This window comes from Balearica regulorum, chromosome 9 (assembly GCF_011004875.1).
Source record: "Balearica regulorum gibbericeps isolate bBalReg1 chromosome 9, bBalReg1.pri, whole genome shotgun sequence".
NCBI classification, from domain to species: domain Eukaryota; kingdom Metazoa; phylum Chordata; class Aves; order Gruiformes; family Gruidae; genus Balearica; species Balearica regulorum.
In genome coordinates, this window is record NC_046192.1 from 27,295,250 (window position 1) to 27,320,139 (window position 24,890).

The window sequence follows — 24,890 nt, forward strand, 5'->3', positions numbered from 1 at the left end:
AGTTACTGGAAAACAAAAAATTCTCTCTTGGTGCTTTCCTCAGAAATGAGCATCAAGACAGAACAAACAAATCATCGAATCTCCCTACTGCTGCAGACAACAAAGAAAAAAAATGCCAGAAGCCAATAGACTTACACAGGCAAAGGTCCCCTCGGTTTGTGTTGTACCAACCTCCTTCCTACACATCTATAGAATGAGGACAGGTGAGCTTCCTTGGCCAAGGATGTCTTTTCTTTCCCATGCTTTTCACCCAACAAGAAAATAAATACATAAATAAATGATACAGAGGAAGACAGCTGAGAGCTGGGGAGGCTTGAGGAAGCCTCATACAAACACGCAACTGTAAAACATCTTTCTTGGCCTCATTTTCCTGGAGCACACACAAGGCAACGAGAAACTACACTAATTCTTTGTTCCTACACACCTGCATTTAAGGAAAACTGCAGGTTCCCAATTCACTCTCACTGGGGCCCGTAACAGAACGTTCCGTAGACAAATAATTGTGCAGTAATTGCAAATAGCAAGACAGAGAGCTCTGTCTTCTCTGTGTATTCAAATATGTTGCTTTGCAAAGCCTTTAACAAACAATAATGCGATGCTGATACAGTCTCAATCTTCAGAATGACAAATAACTGTAAAGGGAATGAGCTTCTCAGATCCATATTGTCTGTACAGATAGACTTTGATCGCTATTTGATTAAACTGAAAAACATGTCGTCCCCTCTCAGAAAAGTTTATGAAGCACAGATTACATCAACATCATCCTAGGTGCACTTCATTTTATGGTCTAAGAACGCTCCAAGTAAGAAATCCCTGGACAAAGCCTACCAGTCGGTACCTGAGCTCAGAGGAAAACGGACTGATGTCATAAAATGTTTCTATTATCAATTTGTACTCTTTGTCCTAACTACCTTGGAAATGACCCAAACAGGGCATTTTGTTTTCAAATTTAGCATAAGCAATTTCATAAGTTATCAAAATATAAAGGTCAATTGCTTGCTTCCAAAAAAATTCTGGGCACTTCTGTGTTCTTCCTACAGCCTTCTCATATTAATCCTCATTATAAAAAGATGTAAAGTCAGGCAGTATGCTAACAGAGCACCGCTATATACTCCAACATGATTTAAGATGTGCTTCTACACAAAGTCCAGAAAACCTCTCTCACAACAAATGTTCTGTGCTCAGTATGGATTCTTTCCCTACTTCAATTAAAAAACAAACAAACAAAAAAACCCCAAAAACCCCACCAATGAAAAAACTCAACAATTTTGGCTGGAGCATCCAGCCTTCTCCTCAAGCCTTCTAGAAGTATCAAAATATATTTGAATTTCAGTAACTGGGTAAAAGGCATCTTGTTTATGACTTATCAGACATACTGCAAACATCTCCGAGGTTCTGTTTACATTGAATGCCAAGACTGCTGAAAACATCTGCAACAAGAACTGAGAAATATTCCACGTGGTTGAGTAAAATAAGGAAAGTATCCTTTAAAATGAGTGGAAGACGCCACTCTTGAAGTTCCCAGCAGCCTAAGGGATATACTGCAAATAAGGAAAAAACCACATAATCAATGCTATAACCATGGACAAGTAGGTAATGATATCTGAGAAACCAAATAACTAGTATCATCAAGCCATAAAACCAGGGAGGTTTACATGGGTGGAGTATGCTACTCGAGAAATTCCCATTTAGCGTTTCAGTAGGAATCCACCAAAGGGGAATTCATGAAGTGACGCATCAGCGTCTTCCTTTTCGAAACCAATCACATAAACAGGGAAAAGATAAACACCACAGCAAAGGCTGCAGGAGATCAAGGTATATAAAGCAGAGGTAATTACAGAAATTGCCTTTTCTGAAATCTGTAAAAACCAAGATCAACAATCCAAGTCGTTCCAAGGAGAAATTAGGTTGACGGCAGGTTCTGAAAAGCAGTCCGTCACTCCCCCACAGCAAGTGCTTCTGCTGAAGCCATACCTTCAGCCACAAATGAAGCCCAACAGGAACTTCTGACATTGTAGGGGGTTGGTGGGGGGTGTGAACAGTGAAAACCATCTTTTTGTAGGAAATAGGCTTCGTACTTTCCAATATTCCTCATTTTTTCCTTAAATTGTGGTTATTATGTATTGGAAAAATATTTATATTAATCAACTGAAGAAAGCTATTCAACATACTTGCAAATCAAGGGGGGGGGTGGGAAGAACTGTAAATTAAACCATCATTTAGTTGGAAATGTTGTCACATTCCAGAACTTTACAATACTAAGAATCACATATTCAAAGATTAAAATAATTTCCGCTTGGTTTATATAAAATACCACATATTATAAAATAAACTGATTACAAAAAAGTAAAACACTAAATTGTTCCCTGTTTTTATTACAGTTATATTGTTTGTCATTTCACTTACCCATGCTTCGTGCCACATATCTCCTTTTCTTTTCCTTTGCCCTTCTCTTTTATTTTTTCTTTCTCTCTGCCTTTACGCCGCTCTCTTTCACGAGACCCGCTATGAGTTCTCCTATGACTGGATCTTTCACTACTTCGACTACAAGAACGTTGACGAGGTCTTGATCGTGATCTACACAAAATCCACAGTATTAAAATTTAGCAGTCATACATTTTCTACTGTCACTGTATGTTAGATTTGTTACATAGTCCAACTATTTTAAACACATTTTCAAATCATTTAGTGATTTAATACTTTTAAACAAAAACCTCCCAATTTATCAAAAGAAAAGTGAAAAAGAAAGCATTGCTTCTACTCTGAAGGAAGAATACAAAATAAATTAAACCACAATACCTAGTATTCACCCCTTCACCCAAAGTAATCTAGTATTACCAGAGTAATCTTTAGAGCAATTGGAGAAGGAAAGGAAGGAACTATTTTCTTGAACATTAAACTTTAAATTCTTAAGTTGTGATCAATTTAGCTGGCAAATAATCAACCAATTTATAGCTGCTTCTAAGCGCTTGTATTTACATATTCAATACATTACTACTAAGAACAATGTTCAAAAAACCCCAATAGTGACATGTCAAAACCCCATCTTTGCACGCAGCTTCTTAATATCCAATTCAGATTTGAAACACACTTTGCAGAAAACCTATAAACAGGCCAACTCTACAGACCCAATAATGCCAGAAACTGAATGCAGGTGCAAGGGTTTGGGCGCATATTTGGTTCTTGGTTACAAGTTCCTACACGGCTATAAGATACTCTGTTCTCAATCACGTTACCCGTTCCTCTGTAATAAATACGTTACTGATATACTTGAATAAAAAAAAGATCAAGTAGTATTACAATATGGCTGTTTCTATATGTATCCAAAAAACCTTTTCATGATTCCTGAATTTCTTTTAGATTGTTTTCTAAATTTTAATTTATAACTTATCATGGATCAATATATCTTTTCTATGGTACATGAATAGCTATAGACAATGAATATTTAGGAAAACAGCAGTTCGAGCTTGCATTAGTTTCTATTAGAACACACATCTTCATAAACATTCTGATGGCACGTCATCGAAAAGTTTCATTAAGTACTGAGAGGGCTGGGGGCAAACAGCATTTTTTAAAACAGTGTAAAAAAAATTTATTTAGCACCTCTCGGAGAGCAAAATTCCAAAGGCCTTTAAAAGCAAAATCACATAGAAAAAGATCACTCCATTTAAAAGGCAAAAACTGTTTAATAAAACTCAGCAATAGAATAAGCAAAAGAAAATACTACATCCAGATGAAGCTATAAATTACATTTCGGAAGAATGTCGTTATTGAGTCTGGAATTTGTCCAGCATAGCGGGGTTAACACACCTATTCTTGCCACTGAGCCTTTCAGACTAGCACCGGAGGTCAGAGCCTCAGTTTTACGTTTCATTCAGCAGATGGCATCTCTTGCAACACAATATCTCCTGTTATCGGTCACACTATTAGCACTAACACAATAGATCAGATTACCACTTAAGTGGTGTATTATGAACTATAGAACATTTTCTGTCTCAAAACGGATTTTTATCATGTCATGACAAATTAAAAAGCATCCATCCATCCATCCTTTAGTCCTCAGGTGGAGGAAGTTTTGATCCTACAAGAGTATTCTGAATTTTAGATCTATTTTTTGGTTGGCCCAAAGGCACCAGTTTTACAAGCACCATGATGCAGCAGCACAGATTTACAAACCCCTGCCCTACAGACATTCACTATTCAAAGGTAACCACAATTTCCAAGAAGTCTGCAGGTAAAAAAACCAACCAACCAAGAAGTACCCTACAGGAACAGAAATCACCTTCGTTTGATGCAAGGCCTCTCCTTGCTTTAAGGGTGTAGTCCTTCAAACAGAAATAACTGAGGAATCTAAAATATTTATTGCTTGAGAGCTTACTGTCTCAGCTCAAATTTGAGCTTGTTCTCACATCTACCTTTCACAGCTGCAAATAACAGCAAATTCAGTTCAGATTGGCTGGATGCTCAAATCCTAGGTTTCCCTTCATTCACATGTCTAAGGAGAACAAATAGCAGGTATAACTTATATACAGAAAAACAGCTTTTAAAAAATCAGAAGTAGATTTGCTGCATCAAATCTGTAATAACGTATTTATAACAGCATTAACAAACTTACGTTTTCTTTACAGAAGCTGTCACTGTTCTTTTATTTGCAATCTTCCGCACCCATAAGATTTATTAGTCTAGGGTGGTCAATAATAATTGTGTATCCTTTGAGTTTTACAATTATAAAAAATAGCTGATACAGGTTGTGTTCCCTGTCACGGTCACGCAGGTGAGGCAGGTAGATGACTATCAACGGGCTATTACAGTGAAGATCTTAACAAAAATGTGAAGTTCTACTCACAGAAGCCATCTCTGCAGGATGCATTAGTTCAGTCAATCCTTCAATTATCAGAGCAGTTGATCTGGGCTGTAGATCAGTCCAGAGTGCAGATGCAGACAATCCAGAATTGGCTTCATGCAGAGACGACTTCAGTTTGGTCAGATAACAAGCTAGCACACGTAGAAGGGTCTCAAGTTCAGGCGTGAAGCCTGGCCGCCTCTGCGGGGTGCAGACCCCAGCCTAACCCAAGCTGAGCGCAATGCCCTATTTTAGGGGATCTATAGAGGGAACAGCGCAGAAAAAAGCTCCAAAGTAGATCTAGTGTATCCCGCTGCACTTGATTCAACTTGCGATTTCTCCTATACGTTTGTTCTCCGATAGCTGAGATGTACGCAGGGTTTATTTGCTCTGTGCAGGACAGAGCGGCCAAGACTGGAGTGCTGAGGGATGCGGAAAGCACGCCCTAACACAGCCTACTGACGTAGCACCAGGAAAACACCAGCCACGACGACCTGCCGTGGATCCGCAGAGACATGGCCTGACCTCCTCCAAAGATGAGTTTTCCAGGGTCTTCCATCACTGTACAAAGTTCTTTGCAAATATTTCATTTTTCATTACTTTCCCTTAGCGCTCCAGAGCTACAGCCTTCCCAAATAAAACCGACTCTACCTGCTAAAGTTCATTGTATTTACTTACGCTGATTACAAACAGTATTTATACAGCACAGACAGCAACGGAACTCCAAAAATACAGAAAGATGTATTAATCCCAGCCATTAACAGGGGTGAAGCAAATAAGGAAAACTGAGGAAAAGAAAAAAGAAACAGTTGAACATTAATTCTCCCTTCAATTCCTCAATGCTAGTGAAATTTAGATTCTGTTAATCATTTTTAAACTAGGGTAACTACTGTGTTTCTAACATCGTACAGCAGTGATTACTTTTGAAAAAGCTTATCTTGTATTAACCTTTCTCCTTCGCAATCCACCCACAGGCATAGTAACAGAGGACTACTGGAAAAACCACTAGGCAACCACAACACCTTGTTTTATGAATAAATTTAAACAGGAGTTGAGACTCAGCTTAAGTCGTCTGCTAGTCTGAAAGGGAAAAAAAAATCTTAGGGGCTTCTCACACAAATAAATAGGCATGAAAAATTTAAAAAATATTTGCTTAACTATCTAAGTAACAGCTTAGTATATTATGAGTTAAGATGCATTATGCAGTTTTACCACATTTTGATGAAACAAAGGGAGCACAGAGAATAACAGATAACAGACATAAGAGGGCAAAAAATAACAATCTTTGCAGTATAATGCTCTCGAACAATTTCATCTGACATGATAAAATAAGTTTGCCAGAAATGCATCTAAAAGTGAACAGGAATTAACAGGAAGCCAGCAATAAACCATATAAGAACTGCTGAGCAGGTAAGACCTCAATCTTCTCAATCTTCTCGATCTCTGCTACGTGTGCACTCTGAGAGCTCTCAGGTTCTGTGAAGTGCCGTAGGAAAGGACGATTAGCACCGACTGAAGCAAAAGCCACAATTACACTGACGCACTGAGTGAAAGCTGCATCACTCCGAGAATGCATGAAACCGTACCTCTTCAGGCCATGAACGTGGACGGGCACCGAAACGTGCAGGAACTGTGCAGTGCAAGTCTCGCAGGAACAAGGGGGAACTGCAAAACACTTAGGCAAAACCCATTGCCTTTTTATTTTCCTACAAAGAGGCATTCCCTGCATTCATTAAAAAACAAAATATGAGCTAAGGGGCTTCTTTCTCCCCAAACTGAAAAGCTTAAGGAAGGGATTGACCAAAAGAAGCAGCAAAGAAGAGACTCCCTTCATCTTTAAAAAAATGGCGTAAGATGTAACCTTAAGACGGAAAGAAGTCCAGCATTTTAAATAGGAGAACAAAAATGAGATTGATTTAATAACGTTAAGAAAACTTAAATAAATGAAGATAAGGAGATGGGACTCATAGCAAGAAGGAAGCAAAAGGTACGCAACACCAGACACAGAGACCAAAAACGTGTATTCAAAAAGCAAAGAAGTGACACAAAAACATATAAAAGAATACAAAGAAGGAAAAGCACAGCTTCCCACAAAGTACGCACAAGGCTGTGCTCTGTCTGTATAGGCAGATGTTACCACTCTTCCTGGGATTTTATTTATTGGTAAGTGCTCCCAAAACAAGCTGCCACTTAAATTTCCCCTCTTACCCACAACTTCTAAGACCTCAATATCTAAACCCTGCCTAATTTCCTCCAGCTCTGAGGGAGGCTCCGATCTCTCCTACATCCCAGGCTAATTAAACCCACCTGCTAATAGGAATCAAGACTAATTCTGCAACACCAACCGCAAGCTTCAAGGAAGCCGGTGACAACAGGACTGTTCGGTGTCAAAGCTGTGATTCCCCGCTTAACTTGGTCCCGCCTGAAGCCACGGGGTAACGGCAAGAGCCTGCACGGACAGCTGCACTTCACGGCACAGAACTTCACTCTACTGTTCGTTACCGTTCTAATTAGGCTAAGAAGATAGAAGAGTATCTAAAAGCCCCAAATCCTAAAATAAGAATACTTTATACAAACTTCCATAAGATGCTATATTAAATCCAAAACACGCAACAGGCTCTCGACAGTGGAAGATACTTTCATAAAGTGAAAACTAAAGAATACTAAATTTGTTACTCCATGTACATCCCGTTGCAATACATTTCCATTTGTAGCATGAACAAATCCACCTGTATGTTACTATGAATAAAATATTTCGCAATATATACAGACCAGGAAATAAAGATATAACTTTATGAAATGGAGTTACAAGAAGTCATCTGTGCCAAGAATTCATCGGTAAACAAGACCAAAAGTCCACAGATCAAGTGGAGAATAAAGATTTTTTATTTTATTACTGCTGAAAAGTAAAAACTATCCCGATTATTCATATTAAAGCAAGTCCCAAAGTGTTCAAATTATAGAACTACTGGAGGAAAAAGAAAAAAAATCAAGCTGGAGAGTAGACTGCCAGCATGCACCCCCCCTCCCCCCCAAACCAGCACACACAAAACACCCACCCACCATGCCAAAGGTTAAGTCATTTAGTCAAGTTCAAAGATCTTCAAAGAGTTCTTAGATCCAGATAAGCCCATATGTTACCAAAATTCTGTGAAAAGCTATTACTTTCCAATCTGCTTTTCATGTCTAACTTACAGAACACACAGATGCTTGGCATCACTCAGTATCCCTAAATTCTCACACCAGATAATCAAGGCTCACCAATAACTTTCCTATCTAAAATCCTAAGAAATGTCTTTATTCCATCAACACTTAGTCCACTTGTAAAAATTGAAAGTATCCATAAAAGCCCATTCAGTTACTGCACAATAAGTGTTAATTTGCTAATTTCTTCACAGGTAATCAATTAAAATGTAAAATATTGGATAAAATTAGTTGCACTAAATTTAACAGCTGCTCCATAAGCATAATTAGTTTCACAAGGGCCATATGCATTCTGAACAGAGACAGAGTTGAAACAAATAAGCAGATTTTAAAACAAGTTTGAGGAAATCTGCATTTAATTAGCAGGTGGGCACTACAACTGCATAATGTTTTTATACATTTATATTTATGAAGTGACAGAAGATCTAAAGGCTTTTTAAAATGGCGTTTATTGTTTGAATGGGAACTGTTTTGCTGCATGCTAAAGTGATTTAAATCCTTATAGCCCTGCTTTGAAAAAATCATAAATGGTGAAAGAAAACATGTGGAAAACTGTAAAACTAGAAAGAATTTGCGACAAAAAGCAGATACACATACCATAACCAAAAGGAAACTACACTTAATTAAATGTACACTACATCTGGAATATCAGCCTAATAAAACGTGAAACTATTAATTTTCATTGTTCTAAAGGAAATGAGGTCAGTGTCGTTTAGTATTTCCCCAATTATATTGCACTAAAGCATTGAACTATATCTTATAGGTACCATCTAATCTTTTCAAAACCCTACAATTTGAAAACAGTCACCGAGGCAGACTTTTTTAAATGGAAAGAGGAATTAGAACGATAACACAAGACAGCTCAAACTGAGCGTTCTTTCAGTGAAGGTAAGTTTTTGGGAAAAAAAAAAAACCAAAAAAACCACCCCAAAACCATCTTTATTGGCAAAGGGCAACTGCCATTCAAATGAAGGTTTCCGAGATGTCAACTTCTTCCCTAGCGTTCTCCTAAGTATCTCTCAGCTGACATAATTCTTATTAGATTATTATTAGCTCAATAGCCACAAACAAACCCCAACAAATTCATGCCTCTCTAATACTTCAGCAATAAATCAAAAGTCTGGGAGAGAACAATGAAGCACAACTGCACAGCATCAAACCTGGATATTCATGTTGGTAATAAAGACATAGTGCAAATGCACAACTAACTGCAGCAAAACGACATGTTCTCTTTCAGAGCATATTAAGAGAAAGTTTCTCATTTAACTCAACTTCACTAGCATGAAAAAACAAATCATGGTACAAGTTCTTGGGGAAGATAAAATAATCTCAAGCCTCAACTGCAGTTGTTCAGAGTGTGGAAATTACTAATACTATACAAATACTGCTACTTCTGTAACACATTCCAGATCACTACTGGTTTGCAACTTTAAAATGCATGTATTTGAGGAAGTCAGATATAGATAACGTGTTTGATAATACGGTTTATTTATTGTTAAAAATAAGAGGAGCGAAAATGAAGCTGAGCAGAAGCAGAGAGTCAGCTTTTAAGTCTGAAATGACTGGTGCTAAGAGGAAAAAGAAGTGGTTTCAAGCCGGCGGGTTTAAACAGTTGGTAAGTGACAAGATAGAGGGGTATTAAAGATACGATATCATCCACAGTGCCAGAGAAATGCAAGATGAAATAGAAACAGTAACAGGGACAACCACGAAAACAGTTTGCAGATCTGAGAGACTGGATTCACCAGATACAGGCATCAACTTAGTTCAGTAATTAAGAATTCTCCCCCTATAAATTACATTAATTACATAATCAAACATACGAGGAAACAACACTCAAAATTCCAGTAAGCTGTAATTAAAAAAAAGAAAGTAGTAACTGAAAACTTGGCATGAACAGTACGTAAATGCAGCCAGACCGAAAGACAGATAGAGAAGACATTACTTTTAGTCATCTTTATTCTCAAGCAGTCCGGTTGTTACCAATTCAGTCCCCCAGACTACAACCTTCTGGTGTACCTCTTCTCACTTCCAAAGGAGATCAAAGTTGCCACAACGCCTGGACTACCCTACAAAGAGTCTGCTGACAGTAGCGGAAAGACTCTAGATCCAGTGCCGGCAACGACAGCGTCTCTCCGGTTCAGCACGCCCACATCACCACAAAGGTGTTGGAAAACCTACACGAGATCAAAACACGTGAAAAAGAACTGACTCCAGACATACATAAAGTTTACCTAAATTGAGCTTTTGTGGCAGCAGCCCTTTGCTCAGAGACTTGCTTCTCATGGAGTTTGGGCAGAATTCCTCGCCTAAGGAATGAGCGATAGAAGAGAAGCTGACCACAACCCTACCAGCTGCAGGAGAACTTCGACAAAAGCCGTCATGGAAAACTAAAACCAGAAAACAGACTTTACAAATTATTATCTGAAAACCAGAAATATACATCTGAGATTAAACAGCTGTTATTCGAGCATGGAGATGAACCACTTGGTTTTGTTGATGTGCTTTTACAGAGTGCCTAACAAAGCTAGTTACACCAACCTGCACGTAACTACAACTCGCTTCCTTCACCAAACAACTCACCTGGGGAGCATTTCCTTCCCTGCAGAAGTGTGATCTGCTTGAGAAGGCCAGATGCACATTAGATACGTATGTAAGCGCATAAACTAACTGCGGCATTATTGGACGCACATTATTTTTGCATTCGGCACAGAAAACTCTACGTACTGTTTTTCAACAGGCTTTTTCACACAGATGCAGGACAGTGGGAGCAGCTGTGGCCAAAGGAAGTGTAATGAAGTGTGCTGGCTGGGATTTGGGAAGGGAGAACAGCTGTGTGAACAGCTCCCACTGATCTCCTGCAACTGTGAACTGCTCCACTCCCTCCCTGATGGCAGGAGGGGAATCTCTCCCCACTCGATTCCTTCAGCTTACACAGAGCTCATGACTTGCCCGACGTATAACTGGTCCAAAGGAGCTGAGGATTTTTGGCCTCACCTTTATCGGGGGGGGGGGGGAACACGTTGTATCATTCATTTTCCTTGTTAATCTGTGCAAAGACTCGGCACTGCCTCTCTTTGCTAAGACTTCACCTCAAATTAGGACCATCAGTTGAAGAACACATCTGTTTTTATGTGAAATGAATTTCTCTCACATCTTTCTTTTCTTAGAGACTGCCTCAAAACAGAACTTTTTTTTCCCAGACCTACATTCATGTAGCCATCTCATGATTGAGCAGAAAAAGCCAGAATTTAATTCTAATAACCTTCAGATAATAAAATAGCAAAGAAACAGAAGTTGGTACCCTGTCCTGGCTATTACATAAACTAAGCAGCAAGCCACCCCTCCGATTCTCCATCCTTTCTCATTCAAAGCAGTTCTAGCAGTCTTGAAGTTCTAGACTCATGGGCATAAAAAACACATATACCCACACAAACGTATGCAACACCCAGCTGCATGTATACTATATACAAACTTCCAAATAAACCCAAAGCTAAGGTTGATGAGAGAAGTAATTATTATTCCAGTAATCTGTTATCAGAACGAAAATGGGTTGAGAACATCCAGCTTGTCTTCTGCTCACGCAAGAAGATAAAAGCTACTCAACCACAAGGTGAAGCAAAACCAAAACAGTTGTTAATTTGCCTCACAAAAATACCAGCAAAAAGGATTCCTTCCTCTCCTAACCGAATTCCAGAACTGCCACTGCTTAGGTTGAAGAAAAAGCAACCAGAAAAAAAAAATGGGCTGTATGAAACGTCTCTTCCTTTAGATTGTATAATCCTGCAGACAAGACATTTTACATCTTTTTTTACATTCTTAAAAAAAGAGAGAAAACTTGAATTCTACATGAACAAATAAGGTGGCATTCTATCAGCAAGTAAATTCATCAGGCTTTGTAATTAATTTATACATACACATGCAGGTATTCTATTCTTTATACAGCTGGAATCTATTTTAAAAAGCAAGGGTCCAGCTTACTTTCAGGACTCGCAATAAATACACCAAATTATTTATTTCTACATCACGCAGGCATTAGTGACTGCATCTGCTATGACAGGAAGATCTGTATGTACCACACAGCAATGAAAAAAGGTCAAATTCATTTTCCAGATGGAATCACTATCCAGGTAATTATTTGTTGTAAATTTGACAACACCTCCAATATTATGTTAAAAAGTTAAGGAACATAAATGAGAGGTTTCGAGGTTGAATTTTTTTACTTCCCTGGTGCCTCTGAGAAGTTCAGATTAGTTACAGGTAAGTACTACTCGTCAAATAGCAACAGAAAAGACACTGCTTTATTTTTTGTGATTATAAAACATCTAAGATTGAGGCCCCAATCATGGTTCAAGCTTAAAGATGCTATAATATTGATGTATACTTACCTCCACAAAGAGACATTAGACAGCTGAATGAAATTACCTAAACAGATGCTTGAAATCAATTTAAACCACAGGACACTAACTGCTCTCGAAAACTGCAAAAACCCCCAAAACCCAACCCAGAGCGTTACAGCACCACTGGTGTCAGCACGAGGCACTCAAACCAGTAAGTACCACCAGCACGGATCCAAAACTGAACCTACAGAAAAAAAAAATCTCAGCATTTCTCATTCTTCAACACTGCAGCAAGCTGCAGTACCTTTTAAAAGGCAACAAACCCCCCAAAACCCAACCTGCTTAAAGACAAGAGTAAAGCATATGCTTGTCCATAGAAACAAATACCTAATTTAAAAGACTGGAACTATCGAGACAGACTCAATTCACATGACAAACGGAAGTCTCAAACAACACTTTGGAAATAATACTTGGATGAAAAGCTGTGTGGCTACTTTGACTTGACTGGTAACAAATTAAACCATTACTCTGTGGTCACAACTAAGAAAAATGGAAACTTTTTTCTTTAATTCAGTGATAACCAGACATTTTAGGTTTAAATTAAATGAGATGTTACAAGTTTGAGATATTCCACCTATACTTTTCACCACAACAGGTTCATGCAGTGTAAAGACTTTTAGAATACCACTTGTTTTCCCAAACTAAAAAAACCAAACAAACAACAAAAAAACCCCAAACAAAAAAATCCCTTAACATATTTCATGAAAATAGCTATAATTTGACTATTGGATCAAGTCTCCGAAAATTAAGTCATAAAAGGGCTTTAGAAACTCCTGAAGCACACACACAAAAAGCAAAACCATATCATGCCACACTGTCAAAATCTTTTGAAGACACCACATAAACAGTTTGTATATTTTATTACTATTTTTTCAATATATGTTCTATAAATGCAAAGATAATTTTCTAATTTATATGCAAGTTAAATGCATCTTACTTTAATATTTTGTATTTTACAAACATAGAGTAGATAGAGGAAAGCATGGTCTTTTTTTTAATATTCTCCTAGATGAACACTGCAGAGTTTATTTGCTGGAGACCGATGAAGAATACATGGCTGACAGTCTTATCAGCTGCAAAATCTACTTTACTGGAAGTTATCACCTATAACCCTGCTGTGTCTTTCCCAAACCCCAACTCTAATGAATAATTAAAAAATCCAAAGGGGGAGGGGAACTCTGCAAATTCCACTTAATAAATAAAAAAATTTTTAAAAAGTGTTGTCGTCATGGAACCTACAATTGTTACACAAGATACTGTAAAATAAAACATACCAGAAAGAAACAACAAAATCTGGATTGTTTTTTAAAAAATACATAAAGTAATAAAACTACTTGCTTGCTATACTTCAAAATATGTTATGACTGTTCTGATCAATTGATGATAATGATCACAAACTACTTGATATTAGTCCCAATTTAGATTGATTGTAATAACAATCAATTAAAATGCAATTTCTACATACCCATGCCTTCATTTAAAAAAAGGTTCTCAGTCTTACTATCGAATTCTCCTCTAAGCTTTGCTTTTTGTTTAAAAGCTAAAACAACAAAACCTCACCAAGCCATGAAATAATTACAGACCGGCACCGTGCGGCCTTCCTGAATCTGCAAGAAGCCTGCGACAGCAGCTGTTACACGCTACGCTCAACGCGATTTCAAAACCCGAAGACAAGAATTACAACGTAAACTGTATTATTTCCATCACTGAGAATATTACCAGAATTATGCAGTTAACAAGCCATCTCCAAAAATAAAACACTGCCTATTGCGTCCCTCAAAGGCTTCAGCGATTCTCTTCCCACCAGCTACATCACGACTCCCAGAACATTAACGCCATTATGGGGAAGTTGGAGGAGAGGGAACTGGAACACAGTGAGATTTCAGAACTGAAAGACAGTAACACGTATTAAGCTAACAACGTACGAAGCAAGGAGAACTTGCCTGCAGCCCTCCGTCACCTTCAAGTGCTCACTGACGTCCCCGTGCCCGCAATGACACTGCCAGCTGCCCGCGGTTCATTGCGCTGGCAGACACTTGTTTTACTCCTGCGTATTTTTCACATCTCTCCAACTTTGTTTTCCCCTCCCACACCTATTGTTTCCTGCTACTAATCAAACTACCAAGTCTTTGGGGCTGAAATTCTATTTTGAACACTCAGCCATGCTGCGGACAGCACGCTAACAGCTTGATCCCTGTCGGGCACTTTCCTGTTCTAAGTAACAAAGGCACATTGACTAACCACGGGCAATCAAGATATTACCATTCCTCAGACAGGATGATATCATCTCTAAATCTATTGTACTTCCCAGTTGCAACACACTAGAAAATTGATAACTTTGGTTACCAAGCCTCAGTTTCATAAGATGCACCAATCTTGTGATCTTACCGGTTTACTGTAAGATATGTTCTGAAATAAGGTCAAGACTTCATTGTATTATTTAGATAATTCGATCTTTTTAATTTAGCTGAAGCATGGGAATACTCCATAGTTCAGATACCTTACCACAGTCTTCAGGAAAGCTTTCACCAGAACACTCAAAATCTTACTTTACCCTGCTGCCTGATCTGCAACATTCAGACTTCTGATGCTCCTTTCAGGCTCAGGTTGAATACCGCCACATCCTAACAACCCTTAATTATCACCCTTCTGATTAAGGGGCTCTATTGACTTGGGCTCAAGATTAAAGTTGCAATCTTATGCACGTTTGCAGTCTGCAGCTGGAAAACTGGTGATACACGCCGATTTTGGCAACTACTTGCTCATTGGGTCCAGCAGGCAGGACATTCAAGGGTGTACAGCGTGTAACTGTGCAGATTTTGTCTTTGTCCTGTAAACCAGACACAACAAGGACCCCATCGGGAGAGGTCGCTGGTCTTCTCCTTCAGGAGCGGCTGGGCCCTACAACAGCATGGACACACACTCCTTCCTTTCTCTGTATTCACGTTGGCTCTGCCGGCTACCCCGGTTTGATTTACTGGCTTTTCACAAGTCAATTTAACAGCAGACTGGAATCATGAAAGAGAGAACCCTTCTATTCTCATTTGATAGTTAAAATTCTTGATGTCAGAGGCTTGAAGAAGAATAACCAGCTGACTAGAAATTAATAATGGCGAATAAATGGATAATTTAAGTTGAAGGCTTGCTTGAAATTTGCCTACATTTCCTATTTCTCAGACGTATTTCCTATTTGCTGTTTGCAGCTGTTGTCTGCCTCCCCATTGGAAAATAAGATACAAAGCAATGTTATGAACAAACCCCATATAAATTCCCATTATATTCACATTTTTGAGGAATGGACAGTTTTAAAAAAAAAAAAAAAGCCTTTGAACTTTTCACAGACAAACGAAGCAAAAGATTCAGGGCTATTCAGTTAATAGCATTAACTCCAACTTGTAGAAGGGGCATGACTAATTTGCTCACTATGTTAAATTTTATATTTTTCATTTACTACTACTGTTTAGCCATTTACTTGAAAAATATGAAATTATCTCTTCTCTGGTTTAGTAGGAGAGTCAGGTCCGGATATATTTTGGAAGCTCTCACCAGAAAGGGAGCTGCTCTACCTAAAATGAAACCAAGTTGTTTATTAGATATTTTTTTTTAATGTGCATTTTCTTTTAAAATATGCTAAAACAAATTTACAAAATCCTGACAAAAGATCCTCTCCCAGCATATTGTCCCAACAACACAACCTTTAATTGTACACCATATTTTTGTTATGAGATAAAGCATCTTTACTCAAACTGTTAAAATACAGTGCATTAGAGAGTTCACAAAAGATTAATGACTTGAAAAAATTGCATTTTATTAGTCAAAATTGAGATACAAATTTATAAACTACATGTCAATGAAAACAGGTCAGTCATATTTTCTCCCAACACACAGAAAAAAGGCATCTAGAACAATTTGCTGTGAATTTCACACGGCATAACACTATTTAACAGTGCCCCAATGCTGGGAGTCTGCAGAGAAATAGCACAACATCAATTTCCTAGCAATAGTTTTGATCATCTACAGAGCAGCATTTCCATTGCCATGTATTTGACGGGACTTCATAAAATAAAATTCCTGACGAGTATAAATAAGAAAGGCTATTTGTATTTTATATAGCTTTTCTGTGTTGAATATTTGTTCACAAAAGTGATCTTTTCTCAAAGATTACCATTATAAAAGTCTCAAAATTAAAAGTTTTTAAAATGTGAAAGAATTTTGCAGCTTTCCTTAAGAATTAGTTTATATTTTAGTTTACGCTACCACAATTCATTTGCCTTAACCTCTTATCAGTTATATGAACTAATATTTCATAAGTGACATGTTTTGCTTTTTTAAAATGAATTTTCAATCTTACACTTTAACCATAATCCGAACTATTATTTTTTTTTAAACTTATGTTTTAACATTGAATTACTAGAACCACTTTTTTTGTAGCAAAAATGGCAAAGCTGACCTTTATTTTATTAGCCTACAATTTGCTCACCAGTGTTTTCTTAAGCTATATGAATGGCTTATGTACATTGACAACATCCCACAGATGGTTACGATTACGTTCAACAGGACAATGCGCTCACTGAAAACTTTCACAGACGCTTACCTAATGGGATGTCACATTAAATCTGACCGAGTAAGATAAAATAACTACGTACTAATTATAACAGCTCAAAAAGGTCATTTTCAAATGATGGTCACCAGAGTTGTCATGTAATTATTGACAGAACCGGAGCACTAGCATTCACATAAGAATGAGTTTTTAAACAAGCATGATTATTACACGGCTTGCTTCTGCCAGAAGATGTCCTTGAATATACATAGCTGTCAACATCTTGGAAATAGATGCCCCTAACTACAAAACTCTGGTAAACGTCAGAATTCGATTTGACTACTACTTGCTTCCTCTCTTAATGCTTAATGACTAATTCCTCAGAGATACCCTTAAAAGCCCTAAAATGTTGTCCTTGGGTAGAAACTTTCACTCGGCAATCAATCGGGAGCAAATTAGATGATTGTGTTGAAATGTAGTGCACTGTTTAAGCTAACAAATGAATGAAGAAAGGTACTATATGGGAACATATGCCACTACACTGAAGTTGCTAAAAGGGTCTGTTGGAAGAATATTTGGTTTCCAGTGAAGCTAATATGCTATAAGAAGGGACAGTGATGAAAGAATACCAAGTCATATGGAAATCCAAATATAGTGACAGACACAATTATTTTACTAATTGCTAATGAATACAGTCAAGTGGCTTCAAAAAGCCAAACTTTGCTTGGACTACTTCAGGTTTTGACCTCTGCATGAGCAAATGCATTTCAAACTGAAGCCCACCAAAATTGATTAACGGCGCCAGCCAAGGCCAGCGTGTAGTTGAAGCTTTTTTCCATCTATCACATGGCCCCAAGGATAGTTAAATGAACCTTAAAATGGCTACAAACAGCTCAATGACTACACAGACTCCTGCCAATTAGAAATAATTAGGCAGTCATTTTGGTGGTAAGTCTTTTTAAGTGCATACATAATGATGCAATGATGCTTATTAGCGATCTCACATGAGCTATGCTCAAACAGCCTGGAATAATTATGCAACTATCACAAAGCCTTGCACATCTCTGTACTTCACCTTAATGCATTTAAAAATCCACTTCATTACCTCCAGTAATTAATCCTCCATTAATTGCAGGAAAAGCCCAGTTTACCGTGCTTCGTTTCTAATTATCTTATAAATAGTTATGGTTCTAATTAATGTGTTCATTAAGCTGAATATCTTTCTCAAAGCCACGCTCAGAGCAAAGGTTCCGCTTTTGAGAGAAAAGCCTAACTAGCCATAAGGTGAGGCCATTTTGGTTGTATTTGCTTTTATTTTAGTATATTCAACCTCCTAATTGGCATTTAAAATCTAATTTGGAAGAACTTCAAGAAGACTATATAGTAGAAAAATAGGAAAAGGATTTTTATTTTTTTTTTACCCATTCTCCAATCAAGAAGCTTAGAGCTTTAACAGGAAAACTTTTAGCATACCTTTTTGATATAGACTGGTAACAGATTTTTCAGTGCTGTGCCACAGATTAATTTAAATTCTATTGCAATTTATCTCAGCCCTGCATGTTTCCATATAAGAGAAGCAAAAACTATGGAAGAAAAATAGATATCTAACAGTATATGTATAATTTTTTTAAAAAGCATACAACTGCCCTTACCTTCATTTCTAAGAATATAAATCAGCAGTACAGAATTACAAAAAAAATAAAATCAGTTATTCAAGCTGAGCAGAATATAACCCTTTAAAGTCAATGAGCATTTTTCAGTTTGCCTTACCAGGAGTCGATATGATCCTATGAAAACCGCAACTGAAGAATATTTTAAAATAATATTTATGGATAAGGAAACTCCATATTGAAAGCATATGTTTCACAGTATTTTGGAGGTATGCATATAAGAATTTGTAGAAAACTTAAAGCTTCGAGAAAAAAATTCTACAAAAGTATATCCAAAACATTTAAGTTACAGTTAATATTAAGGTATAGATGTTAACTTCCTATCTTTTCTATATATTTCAATTTTTTTAAAATATACATTATATTTAAATTCATCTCTCTCCAGTTACACTATGCAAAACCAAATATAAGTTTTCACATTACTTAAACACTATTTTAACAGTGAAAATACAAAAGCTCTACATATGCCTGAAATTATCTAATATATTTTGGTAATCTTTCCTTCCTACAACATCACACCTTAGTAAAATCTGGAATCACTCAAGTCAAGTGCAGCTTTGCCATCGACTCTGATAGGGCCAAAGTTTTATACCAATAAATCTATATTAGGACCAGATGAAGCATTATCATCTATACATATTCTTGATCTTGCATTTGAGGGAGACACGGTGCCTCGCCTTAGACTCTGGCAATTTTCCCCGTTCACAGTGCCTTACTCCAGCTTTAAAATTGCCTCTCACCTGATCTCAACTGGAATGATCCAGGCTCGACCCATTTTTCCCCAACCCATGTTCTCCATACGTGGCCATCTTACCCTGTTCTCTCACTCCTCACTGGAGAGGGGAAGCGAGCGTTTTCGGGAGATCGGCACACTGACCCATCCTGAAGCACACGTGTGGGAGGAGAAGAACAGGCACTCAAGGGTGAAGGGACAGGCAGGAAAGTGTCACAGTACCCCAACTTTAATGGGCTTAATCTGGCATGAACTCGCTCCCAAAGCACACTTTGGTCATTATAGCAACAAAACCTGGCAGCTGCATACCTGGCTCTTGGAGTACAGTTGATTTATATGGCATAGAGTTTGTTTGCACAAAAGTCCCAAAACCACTGCAGGCAGCAGCTACCGCCCTACTCACGAAGACAGCAATGCCCTGCTACTGAGCAACGGCTTCCGCTGAAATCTTGGACAAAAGCAGCAACCAAAGAATTCCAGGGCACATACGCTCGTTTATAGAGAAGAGCGATCAAAACCAACAACAGAATCCTCTAAACCAAGAGTCAGCAACTATCATCTCTGCCACAAAGATGGATTCTGAATGGTACACAGCAGGGCTAGGAGCAAAGAACCATAATACCCTGAGAAAAAGAGCTAAGAAAGGCGGCGGTCCCCAGGTCCTGGCTCCCACAAAGTTCCAGACTAGCTTCCAGCCCCAGAGGCAAGACAATACTGATGAACAACATCTTATCTCCCTGGCAATTAATTTCTCCCAGGACCTGACATATTTCTAGAAAAATATTTAACCTCTAGTTTGAAAAAGCATAGCATCAGGCACAGCATACTTCAAGTGTTGCTGACCTGTGATCCAAGGCAGCTGGTTATAAGAACAACAGTCTTGTTATAACTGCCCCTCATATAACTCGAATGAAATAACACAAGAGTAATATACAAAGATAATTGAGAAGGACTAGGGTAACCAATCTATTAATATGTAAAGTAAACGTAGCAAGGAGTCTCTGGAAGAAACAGTAATCCATCATTAAAACTATTGTGAACAGGGAAGCTGAATTGGGGCTGTACGTGTAATCTTAACTCTGGCACGTACAACTTCAGCAAGGTTGATTTAGGGACATTCAACAAAATTCAGGTTAAATTTTTGAAATACATGGGGTTGACAGCTACTTGTATTCTACTGCTACAGGATAACTGTTAATCTGGCTAGGGGATTTTTACATTCTGATGCATCCCGTAGAAAAGGTCCAGTAAACCACTGTCTAGGCAGAAATACATGCATTTCACCTGCATCTTTTCAAACTAGATAGTGTTACCGTCATGCGTTATTACAATTAGAAAGAATGAAAGATGGGAATAAAATAAACAGTAACATGTTTCTACTAAAGTCTACAATTTTGATGATCACATTCTAGAAACCAACATTGGAAACAGCAGCAGTGTACTACAGCAAACGATGACGGTCTTATATTACCAATGCATCTTTAAGACATCTGCTATATGTTGGTTTGCATAGCTGCCTCTAGAAACATGATCTCTGCAGCAAAAAAAAAAAAAAGATTCTATTTCATGATCAGAGCTTTGGTAGTAGAGAAAAAGAGGATTAAAAAAAGGTAAAAATACATAGTAGTTTAGAATGGAGACACATCAAAATCAAAAAGCCAATTGTCCACTAAGGGGAATCATATTCTTCTTGTCTTCTTCAGTACCTTTTCCCGACCAGAAAACTGAAGCATAAAAAACTCACCCCCACTAACCTGCAAATACACCCTTTCCCAAAGGGAAAAACAAAAGGTTTGAGAAAAACAAGAAGCTACGCTGAAAGCACATCCTGTGCAGGTAACACCTGGACTGCTTTAGAAATAAAAAGTTTTCATGTAATTAGACTCAATACTTAGCTCTAAGTGAACAGCACTTATGCATTCATATCTTTTTAAGGCGCTTTTATATATATATATATATACACACACATATACACACACACACATACACACCATTGAAAGGCATCAAAGGAACTGTCACTAGCAGCTATCTGGCCTTATTGATAACTTAAGAGCCCTTGGCATTGCCTTATGAAGTTTAATTTCCCAAAGCAGTCAATTAGATCTCGGTAATGTGCTCATTGGTGGGTTATTGCTCTAGGACATCTTTTGTGCTACTGCTTCACCTCTGCATTTTTTCCAGTATAGTCATGTAGACAAACTGTGAAGTTCCTTTTGAAAAAAAAGTCAGTTATTATAGCTGAAAAATATTTTTAGATGCTATTGGTGATACAACCTGCAATGCAACAAGATCCTAAATAAAACCTGCAGGTTTTGATTTATTGTGGGGAAAAAGAAGAAATACGATCTGACATTACCATCCACACAAAAACTAAAGATCAGATGAACAAACTCAGTAATCTGAATTTCACTCGTTCTTCCCTGCCCAAAGCCTTTATCTGAAGTTTAATGAAAGAAATACTACGATATCTTAAATATACATTCTAATGGACCAAAGACTCCAAACTTCCCTTCCTCACCATTAAGAGGAGACAAACGTGTAATATTTACACTGATTCCTTACATAGTTACATGGGTCTGTACGGCTAGTTGCACGCAAGTGTGTTAATTTGTATAGCAAGGACAGAGGAAAAAAATATGCTAGGCAGTGGATCAAAACTTTCAAAGAATAGCAGTTCTAGTAGTTATTACCAGGCAAAAAAAAAAGTAACAAAACACTTCAAAAGAAATATTCTGATTAAATAGCATTGCTTGATTTCTTATAGGACTTCTATCTGCTTCTCTTCTGAAAATTCTTGGATCCATTTCCAAAGTAGATATTTCCAAAGCATTTTTATAGATTAAGACAGCTTTTCAACACTGTCTGACATTATGCGCCCAACCTTGTTCTTCACAGTTGTCTTGACATTTCTTGTTTCCTACAGCAGCTACACAGAGCGAGCCACGGTCGTACCATCTCCCTCCCCTCGTACCTATATCCCACTGCTCCAAGTCAGGACTGCTGCTGTTCTTCAAACTTCACTTCCTAATTCCTTCCCTCTCCTTCCCATCAGACAGTAAAACTCATATTGCCTGATGTCTGTAGGATGGTCAATTCAGAAAATCTTCATTTTCCTCCCGAAGCCTTCCCATTCCCCCAGAACAGCTAACATCACCTATGTTAACGCTTATTCCCATAGGCAAGACCTCTACTCTTCAACTGAAACCACCTTCAACTTTAATCCATACATCTGCATCGCATTTAGTCTTTCTTCTTAAAAATCAGTCTTCTAAGTCCACACAACTGCAATTCATCTTATTTGTGTGATGATCTCTGCGTACCATTTGAGCCATTCCTTTCTCTTTTGGGGGGTTTTTTTTTGTGGTTTGGTTTTTTTTTTAATTAATCTCTCCTCCACCTCCTCCTGTCCCTCCATAAACTCTCAGTCTAATTTACAAGGCCCCTCACAATTTTGCTCTTTGTTTATCTGCCATTATCTCTTCTACTACACATTGCCACTGACATTAATGTCTACCTCAAAATGTACATCCCTTTTATCTTCCTCTCTCCATAGAACCTTTATTTTCTTTTCAGGCTGATGCTGCTCTAGAAAATTCTTCCTGAAGTTGTTCATAATTAAAACTCTACACTGTAATCTATTAGAAGCTATCCATTCGCATGTGCTAACCAGAACAGATACAGCCTGTAATAAAAGGGAAGGTTTGAACACAAGTTAGTAGAGATTATGTCTTGATCCAACACCTGTTATCAGCTGTAAGATATGATAAACCAGGGGTTTAATTTGGAAAGACCCTAACACACAAATACTACCGCACTAAAATAATACAATGCATGGAAAAAAAGAGAGACTACTCGAAGACAGACCCATTCCTATTCACCTTTCCAAGTAATGCAAATGCAAAAGCATTCAGTAATAATACTGTTTATATCTTTGAAAAGTCTTACAAGCAACATTTCACTGTGTAATATCAACTCTTTACTAAAATATTTGCTAATAATAGTTTGGATTTATTTTTAAGAAGATATTATAAAAGGAAATTTTCAAAGACAAAACCAAACCCTCATGTAAAAGATAACTGGCTCTTGCCAGTATTAAAAACTGAAACCTGCAAAAAGCTTCAGATCTTCCCTCTATAGTGGCACGCGATAAAGAACACAGGTAAACAACCCATACGTAGCAAGGATTTACAGCTTGGCGCAGCCATGAATAAGTGTCTGAACGAAGCTATGACCTTTCTGAGAACAGATCAAACCCAATGGTGAGTATTTCTAACTCCAGGGTAAGCACTGTATTTGTGTTTGAAGCAGCAGCGTTGAAAATGCATCTAGAGCGGGGTGGTGGGGAATTCTTTTCCTGTAATTCCATAATCACTGTGTCTTATAAACCAGGCAATGCAAATTATTGCACTATCTTTAAAGATCACTGCATTTGTGAACCTGGCTATTCGGTACGTATACCAACACAACACTGTTTTAAAGAAATTAGTGGGGTTTACTATTTTTTAATTTAATGACCCTTTTTACATTGCACTTCTCTGCATGACTAGAGGACCCCATTTTTAAATATTACAAACTAAGTGCTAAGCATAAAGAATTCTGGCAAGCTACGAGGGCTGAACGTAAGTTAATTCTAGTTTACATTGCCAGGATAACGGCAACTTCAGCCAACAAGCTGCTTTTTCATTCCAAAAACCCAAGCCTATTCCCAAGCCACCAATAAGATGTCGGTTGCCCTGCCACTGGACTGCAATGAGATGCACAGATTTCAATATTAAATCAATTAGACTGGAAGAATGGGAATGAAATAAGATGTAACCATGTACTCACACACACACTGGGGAAAAAAAACCCAACACAGTGATCAAACGTTTTCTTTGCTGACAGTCCAAAGGCATCAAATCTACAAACAGGATTCCTTTACGCATGGTATTTTCTCTTCTTAGATATGTACAGATGTACTACTAGCTGTTAGTGTGTCAATCTTTAAGTTGAACTGCATTAAAGATATTTCAAGGCAGCAGTTTTCAGCTTAACGTAAAGGGAAAAGCCAAAAGCACTTGGCAGACAATAAAAACAAACTTGCATATTTAAAGGCAATTACAGTGAAATACTCTATAATCACAGAATTGTATGAAATCAAGGAATAAAGGTTAACATATTTTGGTTAATTCTATTTAAAGATACATGAATTAAAATATTTGCATTACAAGTTCTGATGCAAAGTAAGTATTTTCATATACGATTAACTTGCAGAACAATTGCAGAGAAAACTCTAAAAATATTAACAAGACTCTATCCACATAGAAATTATATGAAATCTGAGTTTCTCCATTCCAGAGAAGCATAATATTCTAATAAGAACTATCCTAATCTTCACCCAGCAATAATTTCAAGATGATATTATTATTCTCATTTCCTTGAATAATATCCATACTCCAGGGCCATTTTCCTTCTCATATTCAATATCATGCATGCTTGTATCAAGATTCCTTTCTTCATA

The 24,890-nt window shown here is 37.6% G+C and overlaps 1 protein-coding gene across 1 annotated transcript in view; it reads right to left on the minus strand.

Annotated features, from left to right (window-relative positions):
- Positions 1-24,890, minus strand: part of RSRC1 (arginine and serine rich coiled-coil 1) — a 164,785-nt gene that overhangs the window by 126,203 nt on the left and 13,692 nt on the right. Inside the window, exon 4 of the mRNA XM_075761672.1 lies at positions 2,407-2,577. Coding sequence (XP_075617787.1) covers positions 2,407-2,577 — 171 coding nt within the window. The remainder of the gene's footprint in view (positions 1-2,406; positions 2,578-24,890) is intronic.